This window comes from Ursus maritimus, unplaced genomic scaffold, assembly GCF_017311325.1.
Source record: "Ursus maritimus isolate PB19 unplaced genomic scaffold, ASM1731132v1 scaffold_17, whole genome shotgun sequence".
NCBI lineage: Eukaryota > Metazoa > Chordata > Mammalia > Carnivora > Ursidae > Ursus > Ursus maritimus.
In genome coordinates this window covers 1,390,904-1,402,652 of record NW_024424119.1, presented here as the reverse complement: position 1 = coordinate 1,402,652, position 11,749 = coordinate 1,390,904, and the positions used below count along the sequence as shown (strand labels likewise).

General features: G+C 40.9%; 1 protein-coding gene across 3 annotated transcripts in view; it reads right to left on the bottom strand.

Annotated features, from left to right (window-relative positions):
* Positions 1-264: 264 nt before the first annotated feature.
* The window catches only part of KDM4C (lysine demethylase 4C), a 430,083-nt gene continuing 418,598 nt past the window's right edge, over positions 265-11,749 (bottom strand). For all 3 annotated transcript variants that reach the window (XM_040631435.1, XM_040631434.1, XM_040631436.1), the window contains 3 exons: positions 8,950-9,069; positions 5,643-5,735; positions 265-1,227 (listed from right to left, as the gene is read on the bottom strand). In XM_040631435.1, coding sequence (XP_040487369.1) covers positions 1,051-1,227; positions 5,643-5,735; positions 8,950-9,069 — 390 coding nt within the window. In that variant the 3' untranslated portion in view covers positions 265-1,050. The remainder of the gene's footprint in view (positions 1,228-5,642; positions 5,736-8,949; positions 9,070-11,749) is intronic.

Here is an 11,749-nt window from a genome sequence, read left to right as displayed (position 1 = left end):
AGGTCTGGCGATGTGTCCAGTTATGTAAAAAGTCTGTGAATGAAGAAGAGCCTGACAAACTTTTTAGCCAGCTCCTAAAGAAAACTTGTTTTTCTGTTGACTTAAACATAAACAAAAAAGCAAGTCAGAAGACAGAATTGGAGAAAATGGAAATCTTTATTTTTAAACACTAGTACATTTTCAGGCTGTTTTAAAAAAGAAAAATCATATTAGTTGAAAACTATGCATCAAAGCATATTTATTTAAACTCTAATTTTACAAACACATAATGAAAGAAATATATTTTATAAATATCTACTCAGAATATTATGAAAAAAAAGGTGTTTAAAAATAACAGCCCCAGATCTCCCTCTTTAAATATATAAAATTCCCATACAATTCATAAGAATTCTTTCTCAAGAGCCAAAAATTTCACAAAGGCCAACAACTCAGTTCTCATCAGACACAATCAAAAGTAATAGGGATATAAAAAAATGTAAAAGTTCTGTACAAGGGAAATTACAGATAGCACACGGGTAAATCTCATTACCATACAGGCCATTTGTGTTTTAAAAATGTTTTATAAAAACTGCCATTTAAAACAAATAAGTGAGAGTCCTTCCCTGACTGTGGAAAATATATAAATTATCACCTTCTTACCTGGGTATCGAGGCTCCCACTTGCTGGGGTTGGGGAGAGAAGTCTTCATGTGTTTTCTGACCAAGGGCCTCATTAGGCCACAGGTGAGGACCCACCTCCTCTGTCAGTGGCTTTTTTTGGTGGGCGAGTCGCCATTATTTCCTTTCACTTAGAAAAATTCTTTGGGATCATCGAAGACAATTGCTCACAAGTGAAAGCAAGATTAGGGGAGGGCTTCAGATTGTTGTGTCCAATTAATAACACTTGTAATCTGTGGTCTGGGCGACCAAACTCTGGAAAGCCCAATTTTCCACTGTCAGAGACACACCCCGTCACCTACCCCAGTGAAACACCTCGCACGGCCCCAAGCTTGTCCCTTCCGCTTTCCTTTTCCGGCCAAGTTGCTCTGTTGCCTGCAGCAGCACAGGCAGGTCATTGTCTCTTCTGACATTTTTTCTGGAAAGAGCTCTTCAAGAAAGTACGGTACACAGGATCATCCACATATTCGTTCTTAAACCTGGAGCTCAGCACTCTTTGTCTCTTTTTCTCCCCTTGGATTATGTCTGCTCCATAAAATGTGTCTTCAAACCGCATATCAGAGGCTGTGGACTAGAAAGAGCCAGTGTCACGCTGCAGAAAGCACAGAACTTGACCATGACAAGAATGGACAAATATCTGATTTAGCCAGCTCGGGGTGGGGGGGGGTTGTGCAGAGGCCAGGCCACTAGCCCAGGATTTGGGGCTTCCCCACCTGCTTCATCCAGGCTCCTGCTTCCATGTAGCCCCAACTTTCTTCAGGATCTCCCACCCCCAGGGACCGTCCCCCAGCAGAAGCAGGATTAAAGTCTTCTCATTTAAATCTCCCTCACTCACCATCTCCCCTCTGGCTCTTGTCCAACCAGGTTTTTGACCAATCTGTCAACAGTCATCTCTAATTCACCCCACTCCTATTTACCTCTGGGCCTCTGCCCATACAACTTCCCCAAAACTGTCCTTGCTCCAGTCCAGTTCCTATGACACTTTCCCACCCTAAATGTATTTGACTATTCTGTCACCTAAGTATTGCTGGAATTGCTCTCTTCTCTGACACTTTATAAGCCCTTCCTCCTGCCTCTCTTCTTCCTCTGGCTGCTCACTGTTGATGTCTCAGGGGTTCTCCTTTCTTAACTATCTGTTCAACTCTGATGCTCCCGATGTTTTTGCATTTCTCCTCTCCACATATGCTCCCTGAGTCCTCACACCCGCACTCATGGCTTCAATTCCTTCTTCTGTAAGGATGCTCATATCTCTCACTCCAGTTCAGACCTCCTTCTGTGCACAGGCCTGCATGTCAAACTGTCTAGCAGGCATCTCAGAGTACTGATCCCAAAGGCACTTCAAACCAACCTGCCCTAAATGCAACTCAAAGTGCTCCTTCCCCATTACTATCCTTCCCATTACTCCATACACAGTATAACTATCCTATCCACGTAGCTCCAGTGATCACAAACCTGTCACTGTAAATGTGCCCCATCCCCATCCAGGTCCCCTCCTACCTGTTCCTCGAAGCCCTCCATCCTTTCTTCTTTGTCCCTCTGGCCCCATGGTACAGGCCTCACATTTCCTCCTCTACACCACTGCAGCAAATGCCGCACCCCAGGCTATTTTCTACAGAACCACTAGAAGAAAGTGCTCTACAAACTATCTGAGTATATGACATCCCTGCTTATCGTCTTTCAATAGCTTTGCTGCCTTTTAAGATGGTATCCAAGCTCTCTAGACCTATATAACTTGGCAAAATCCTACCCCACGTGCTGGTCAGACAGAATTATTTGCAGTTCCTGGCCACACCTTAGCGGTTCATCCCTTTCTGTCATTAGATGCACTTTTTCCTTTTCATGGACACTATTCTATTTTCTCTGCCACAGACAAACTTGAGGACCCTTCTTTGGGTTCCTGTAAGACTTTATGTGTCAACGCAGTAGAACGAGGTCAGGGGCAGAGATGAGGGGCAGTTAACTTTCTCCGCACTAGGGATTCCTTGAACCCCTTGAGGGTGAGGACATTAGGGGGTGAGTACTGATTTTTACATGTTCTCCACACCAAGCGACATGCCCAGCCACTCAGTCACTGCTCAACTACGTGTTACCCAAGTGAAGGAGTGTGGGCTTTTTCTGTTATGCGCAGGTAAAGGCTACATTACGACACTGCTTTTGCTTCCCAATTCCTTGCTACTTTGTCTCCTAACGTGCATTTCCAACTGATTTTCACTGAGGTAGAGTACTCCAGGTGATGCCAGTGCACAGTGCATCTCATTGTCACTGAGGAGGCCACCTCCCCTGGTTGGTGACAGAGGCAGAGTCCAGCTCTAAGCACTTGAAACACATGGTCAGTCATGAAGAAGAGATAAACAATGGAACAGTTACAAAGAAGCCTGAAAAGTAGAAAACAGACCCACGTGCACAGCGGGCATGTTCCCCGCCAGCTCATGAGGTGGTTATCCAGGGCAACAGGCTACCTGCATGGACCCCAAGACACTACATTGTTTCACTCGGGAAAATAATACCTAAAAGATTATGGGTTGGTTGGGCACCCTCTGCCATTAGGAGAAAACATTTTTGTTTCATTCATTCTTGGCAAAGTACTTCCTCTGAGTAATCTTTCCCTTTTATAAGTGCTAAAAGTTATCAAAGGAGAAAATAAAGCATCTTTGAAAGTGTTGTCACTGTGTGAGAACAGCAAAAGTCAGCCTCTCAAATACAATAATAAAACCGATTTACCAGGAGCTCTACTTAATTATGTACCGTTGCCATGGTTATTCTGTGAGACAATAAAAGGTAATGGGGCCATTTCTGAAGTTAGTGGGAAAGAACCCCCGCAAAATCACCGAGGTGGACTGCTGACTCTTTTGAAAAATTTCTTCCCAAGTCAGCGTGTGTCTGAGTGAGCAGAAGTCATTAAAATATGAGGCCTCCTGTTTAGCAGTGAGGCTGCTAACCCATCCCTCCTTTAAAAAAACAAAAGAGATTTCTCTAATCATAAAATATCTTCCATCAATGAGTTTTCCAATTAGATTTGTTTCACCAACTGGAAAAAAAAAATAGCAGTCATAGATAGACCAACCAAGGGCCAGAGGGTTATATATGACCTGAAGGAAAGGCTGGATTGCTATAAGAGGAGCACGTAAGTCTTCGAATCCATAAAAACAGAGGTAGCAAACTGGATTTAGTGACCGTGAGCCTTTGTTCCTGAAGATATTTTCCACTAGGTTCAGTTGTTTGATATAACAGGTTACATTCAGATAATACATGTGATTTATATATTTTTTACTGACTCTTATTTTTAATTAAACATTTTTCTCTGAGAATTAAAAAAAAAGTTGGATGTTGGTGTGATTATTCAGAGAAATGGATCTTAGGAAACTCAGGAGCTGGGTTCAAATAAAACTATGCAGAAAGGCAACCTGGTATTGGAGACAAATCTATTATGGAACAAAGAAATTGTGATCTGAGCAGAAAGTAAAAACCATTCTTTTAATATGATTAAGAAATAGTATTTGAAATCTACAAGACACAGCTGGTGCTTAATCATACATGCATTAGAAAATCAAAGACCTGAGAGCCTTAGAGAGGACCACCTACTCCATTCCCCATCCTTCAATGTCTAGGTGAATGAATGACTGAATGGAGGAGGAGCAAGGGAGAGCAGGGAGAGGAGGGAGAATCTATGGAAGACAGGAGCACAGCATGAGAGGTAGCCATCTTTGGCATCTTGAAGAAGAAAGTTGTTCTTAAGAGATTTTTAAGATGTAGGGTATGGACAGATTTTTTAGATCTTTGTTAGGAATTAGCCAATGTCTTTACAATAGGAATATTTGATTTTCTCTCTCCCTGAAGTTTATCTGGCGGTTAATCTATCTTCAGGTGTGTGGGCCCCCCACGTGTCACGTTTCTCACTGGGTGGGTAGCAGGGCTGTTACTATCACTCTGCTCTTGACTATTTCACTTTGAAAGAGCCTCCTCGCAAGGATGCAGCTCAGAAAGTCAGTTGATACCTGGTGCAGTTACCCTGTTCCCAGGACCCCACCTGATAGGAAAACGAGCTAAATATACAACTGAAGATTTAAGGAACCCAAGGATTTTCCAAATTAAGGTAATTACACTGCAGGAAAGTGTATCATAAGCATTCACTGAAAACTAAGGGTGTCATTTATTCTGAAAAAAAAAAAAAAAAATTTTTTTTTTTTTCATTTTAGTCAGAAAAATCCCATTCAAATTTCCCTGTTCAGGATTTATCATTTTGCAGATGTAGTAGATGCAATTCTAAATGAGTAAAAGTGACTTCATTTCAGGGTCCACTAAATATTTTATGATATAATAATGAAAACTAAGTTATTGTGAATTATATTTTTTAACAACTTCAGTTTTGATTATTTGTGCATGTTTATTTGTCTTTTAATGGCATGTATAAAGCTTGAAACCAAAAAACATTTTCTTTCTTTTTTTTTTTTTAAACAGCTTTAGTATTCCCACACTTAGTTTTTGGGCTTTTTTTATTCCTTTAGTTATAAAAGTGAGAGCTTGGTTTAATTATGAACGGACACAAACATTAATGAGTTTCTGGAGAGACATTAATCAATATATGATAAGGCTATAGAAAACCACACGTTCATTTATACCGTGTCCCCCTTTAATCTACTACTGAAAACTTCGTTTAATGTTGCTTCTGCTGACAAGATTATAAATCCCTGGACGGTACCTTTGTATGTTCCTAGTGCCTGGCACAGAGTATGTATTCAAAAACTATTCTGGTATGCCAATAAGTGTTAGATCAGCTGACCTCATTAGAAAGGAAAACAAGGAACCTGCACTGGTTTCCTGTTTGGGGCCAAATTTGAGGTTTGCCTACATAAGGGAAAAGTTGCACTGGCTTTCTTGAAAATCAGTCCAAAGGCCTGAGCATGTTTCCTGCTGGGCTTGGGAAACAGAGGGAGAGGATGAGAGATTCACATTGCAGATCCCTGAGGGGTACTTGCCAGCACTTACAAAACGAGCTTTCACTCTCTTGGGTAATTCTTCGTCTAAAGTGTAGATATCCTCTCTCTTCATTGCTATCTGGGATCCATCTTCAAATTCAACCTAATGAGAAATAAGACATCATGATATATATGTATATATATACACACACACACTTTTGTGCACAGAGAAGCATTCACCATTTTTTCCAAGGCTCCAACTAACTACATAATGAAAGGGAACAAAGGAGTCAAGCAGAACAAACAAGAGGACCGGCCAACAGCTCAGGAAGGAAGGAAAGTTCTTTCCCTTATCAAACTAAGAACAATATATGTTTTCAAACAGGCCAAAATTCTTGAAAATGAGTGTCTTGGAATATGTGATATGAAAACGTTATCCTCAGCCCCAAAGCAAAAACAAAGAAATATAGCTGCTGCTCAAATGATTTCCCAGAACATAGATGGAGGCCCATTTAGCATTAGATTGGCCGGGCCTGTAGGTACCATTGGTTTCTTTAAGAGGCTCTGATACCATATGAGGGAGAAATGATGATATATTTACTCTTGCATAATAATCCTCCCAGATAAAGTAATTTTTCAAGTTCTTAGAGAACTTTAACTTTCAAAACTCACTTTTATCAAATTGAACCATTCAGCCAGGAAAATCCCAGGTTCTCAACCTCATAACATGTAAACCACAACACTGTGTAAAAACCTTCATCTGAAAGGAAAATTTAAAACTTTTTCTTCAAGCTAATAAAATGGCAGCAAATAATTTCATAACCAGTTTGTTCAACATTTTAGGAGATTTTGTCAGAGAAAAGTAAGTGACACTGGCTAATAGAAACTTAGATCACTTGGGGGAAATTCATCAAATGCCTGATTCGGAGTGAATGTTCTTGGTTTAGGTTTAACCACACGTGACCTCTACCAGGAACAAACAACAAAAGGGCTGCAATCAGGACAGAATAGCGAATATGTTCTAACCTAAACCATTTATGATATTTTTGAAGTCCCCAAGTTGTCTGTCTGAATTCTGTACATGTAAGCTATAAAAATAGGCTTGCACTTCTAGTTAAAAGGTAAGTGAAACCATGCAGCTACATTATGTTAATAAAAAACCTGTTGGAGTTTAAAAAAATTACAATAAGGATAATATATATAATTAAATTTCTTATCCATGTACTGCTCACAATTGACTAAGCTGAAACAGTAGGGTGGAATTAGCTCTCGGTCACAGGAGAGCGCCTCTGTTACTTCCCAGAAGGCTGAGATGAGGAAAGGCTTCTCTTCCTGGCCTTGTTTTAGCAGAATGGTTTCTTTCTTATTTAATTAGGCCAAGGTGTCATCTCATTTATACAATTTGATACCATAGCTAGAACTATCTGTACCTACCTTTCTTCTGTTTTAGATAATTAGAAAGAGAGAAAGGCAATTATAAAACTAAAAAGGAGTACAGTGAGATGACCAATCATTCTAGGACCAATGGGTCTCCCGGGATGCAGGACTTTTAGCGCCAAAATCAAGGACAGTCCCTAGCAAGCTGGAATGGTTGTTCACCCTAGTTGGGACAGAGCTGAGAGTAAACTCTGGCCCTTCCCTTTACCAGCTGTGTGCTCTTCAACAAATCATTAAGTTCATGTAACCTTTTTACCCTACTTGTAAAATAAGAGTCAAAAACATTTATCTTACAAGGCTACTGTGAGGGTCAAAAAGTACACACACTTAGGATAGTTAGCACTGTGCAATAGGAATTTTTTTGGTTACATCTATTTGTATAAATGACTTTGCTTATTCAATGATGAGATTGAATAATTAGGCACAAAACACAAAATGATCTCAAAAGGGCACTTGGCTTAATGAGGAATTTTAAACTACTTGTACTTGAGAGACAACTTTAATATTAGCCTTAACTTTTTCATTGAGTCTATAAATATGCTTATAGTTCTATGTTGATAGGCCATCATAAATTCAACTGAAGTTAACACACTGATTACGAATTAGCCTGAATTTCAGCATGTCCTCATTATGATACTTTTCATGTAGCTAATAGCTTTGCTACATGTAAGATGCTTCACTTTTGCACTTATTGTTTAATCAAATATAATTATTTCCTTTTGAATGATGTAGTAATGCTTCTTTCCTAGGAGTCTCCAGTATTATCATGATTTCTTATGATTTTTGCCTAATTCTGAACATTCTGATACAAAGAAGCTCCAGCAACTTAACACTATGACAAAGGGGAAAATAGCCTTTACACACACACATGCACACACGTGTGTGGGAGCACACACACACACACACACACACACACAATACGTGTATAAATGTCCTCCCCTCCCTACTTGCCTTGGGCTTTTCTAGACCTTAGAAAATGTTCGAGCTCCCTAAACCTCTCTGAACCCCTGCAATTACACTGCTCTAGTTCCTGGTGCAATGTCTGATAACGTACTCTTCCACTGAAGCCCGTCCTCCTTATCAGTCTTTGAACAATTTCTCTGCTGAAACGGCAGTCTTATCATTCTCAAGCTGTTTTTAACTTAACAGGCCTGAACCTTCTTACTTTTTCTTCTTTTACTTCAGTCTTCCTGTTTTTACTCTACTGCTTAGCTTGAGAACAGTGATTTCTGCCACCGTGTTACTGAAAGCACTACAAGGCACTGATCCTAATAAATGTGTTCCTTTTTAAAGCCTAAAGGAATATAAATGCACATGTGCCATCCATGTTGTTTTCCTTGTTAGAGTTTAACTCCTCATTTCTGACAGGGATAAAATATTTCTATTGTTTAATTGTGTATGTGCTATCTAGTAATATGTAGAGCTCCTTAGTGAACAGAATACTTATCCGATTGCTGTACTTTTAGTGAACTAAGCACTCCTTTAAGCTTAGGTGGCCACAACCGTGTCAATGCATAATTTAGGTTTGAGGAGACACCCAATGGGGGTATGTCGCTCAGACAAAAGCCACCCATTCAGGGGCTGCTGGCTGATGAAGGGCCATCACCGTCTTGGCTTACAGTGAGAGAAAGCAGCCAATTAGTCTCTCCCCTATGAGGTACACACAAGAAAGCAGTCTACATCCAGTTGCTTATCTTTGTGGCCCAACTAATATTCTTTACAATTAAACCACCCATCAAATGCTATTAGTTTCCCAGCATTGAACTTGATAATAAAACTCCACTATCTGGGTCCTTAGACACCAAATCTTTGCCTCCTTTACAAAATAACAGGTACTCCAAATTCCTATGGCTTATGGATCAGCAGCACAAGGGATATACACCTGCCCTCTGGCTTCTCCTGTCCATCTCAGCCAGCATCGCACAGAGGACAGCACTCACCTGGTACATGTGGGCAACATTTGATCCCAGATATTTTGCCCCATAGAGTTTGCCATCAGGCCACTTGACTTGGACAACTTCTCCCTCGGCAGGAGGGCCCAGTTTCACACAGTCTCGGCTCTGTGGAAGAAATAGAGACAGGCTTTTCAAGGCAAGTGTCTAAGTGACTGCATTTAGAACTTAGCAAGTGATGAACTCCTGGCAATTAAAAGGAGTTATTGCCTCTGTGTTTTATGGATTATGATCTTGCATGGGTGTTCAGGGGAAGAGATATGAGCCAAAGGAGTACTTAAAGATTCAGCCTACATCATAAAGTTGCAAAGGAGCCACCATAAGCCAAGCAGGAAAAAACCAGCAGCATTTACATTTGCTACTTGACAAAGAATCGTTCAGAGGGTAACTAAAATATGCGTGGAAACTCCTGTAGCTGAAGAAGAGACCAGCTTATTATTTACAACACCTGACATTTATGTAGCATTTTGCAGTTAACCAAATGCTTTAACATACAACTCATTTGATCCTCAATAATCACTCCACGAAGTAGGCAGAGATTATTAATTATCTCCATTTTATTGACAAGGAAACTGCGCCTGCAAGGGGGCTCCTTTAAGTTGTCAGAATCTCTGGAGGAGTGAAACTGAATAGGAGAATAAGAGCTGGGACACACAGGTGGAAATGGGGCCAGGGAGGAACAGAGTGAGGTCCAAGCCGGCAGGCTTCGACAAAACAGCAAGGGAAAAGGAAAGCAAGAAGCACCTGCAGTGTGGCAGGTGAGGCTGGGAGGGGTGTGTGCCGTTTAGCAGGCCTCTCGAGAAGGTCCTTGGACCTCCCTGGAGAGGCATGCTTCTGCCGGCCGCCCTTCTTCCTTCCACAGGCATCCCTGGTGGTACCCATAGCCAGTCTTTCCATTTCATGTCTTCTACTCAACAGTGCCTCCTCCCTAACAGAGTAGTTCAGAGTAAACCCTGTAGTCCATCCTGAAAGATGCCTTGTTTTTCGGTGGGGAAGGGAGGTAACGGGTCAAATAAAATGTTTTCACAGTTTGCAAACTCTTAAATTTGTACGTATTGGGTATGACATAGTAAAATTTTAATACAAATGAATTAAATACTTGACCTCTTTGGTAAATCTTTTGCACATTTAACAATTTGTGTTTTGCTAATACTGTACTTTACTGATAAGGCCAATCTGACTGATCGAAATGCACATGACCAATCAAGCTATAAATGCTGACTGGGCACGGTTCTATGGTTTAAATGAGAGGCACACACAGGAAATATTTAGTTGTTTATGACTAGAAATCCACCGTCTATTACTTTTCAATATTAATATAAATTTTGCATTATAAAGAGTGGCCATTTTATTGTTGGGCTGGAGTATACACGAGAGGCTCAGCTATTCATTTTTCTCACTGCAGATTCCCTTCCATTTAAAGCTATGGGCAAAGAAAAAAGCTCTGGTGCTCAGAGGCTCTACAGAATTGACAGTCTGCATCTAACTTAGTTAAATAAAAAGAAGTTTCTCCTTGGCCTTTGTAGTACTTGACCTCTGGGCATGCAGAACTGAAAGGGTAGGCTGCGGAAATGTATTCCACATATGTCCCTGGGGTTACCATCTCACTTTGCATTTCCCTTCCAAAGATATACCTGGTACCAAGAACACTGGAGGGTACAGCTTCTCTACACATACTATCCAGTCTCCTAGGCTGGGAAGTTACATCAGCTCTGGGATAAATGAGCTCAAACCCGGAAGCTTTGGGGATGGGAGTAGGGAGCGGGGGCGGTTCCATGTGGAGGAGCTCCACTGGGGTAATGTTCCTGGCTTCTTTTCCACTCTCATTCACCCACTCTTCCAAGAGAATAAGCAGTGACTTAATTTTGTTGTTGATTTCTGAAGGAGACGGCATTTTCTAAACTATGCACCACAGGGCCCTGGGGCACCCCAGCAAACTCACAGGGGCTCTGTGGGATATTTTCAGGGGGAACACAGTGACACTCGTCAGGCACCAAGCTTACCACCACTATTCATAAGCTGTTTAGACCCAAGTTACTTAATAGATGGAACTGTGTAAAAAAGATGTGCTGGGATACCCGGGGCTGGGAGCCAGTAAAGTTTGGTAACTGTGGCTTTACTCCTCATGTTCCCTTTCTCTTTGCAGCCACCCTGTGGATAGAGAACTCAAGCTCTGCTCTGCTCCTTCCCTGGAGAGTAGCTGGCGGTGTCCTGCGCCTCTGTCACTAGGAGGCCTGTCTGATCCTCAGGTCCAGTATTAGGAACGCTGTTTGCCCACAGATATAAACCACACACTACAACATATGCTTTATTAGTAATGAAGATCTTTTCAATCTCTAAATCCTGACTCCACTGTCTCTGTATATTGCTTTTCCTCAAGCAAGATAATTCTATTTATTGGGCCCTTCAATCCCAAGAGATGGAATTCAAGGCCTTGAGGGAACACAGAGGATGCACTCCCTATTTATTCACCCACCAAAAACAACTGCCAAGTAGGAGACTTGGTTCCTTACTTTTAGAGATCTAACCTTTGACAGAGATTTTCTAACCTTTAAAATAATTCTCCAAAACAAATCCTGACCTAAAATTTTAAGTACCCTATCACCAAAGGTGTGGCAATGGCCATGGAAATGTGGCCTAAGCAAAGTATGACTTGAGCAATTTATCATAAAAATATAGCTTTATTAATAAACTAAACACATGCAACTTTACCAAGTGAGAAACAATTTTTTAAAAAAAAGGTGTTTGAAAACGAAATGTCTGAGATGCAGATTGATATCTGTCTCAC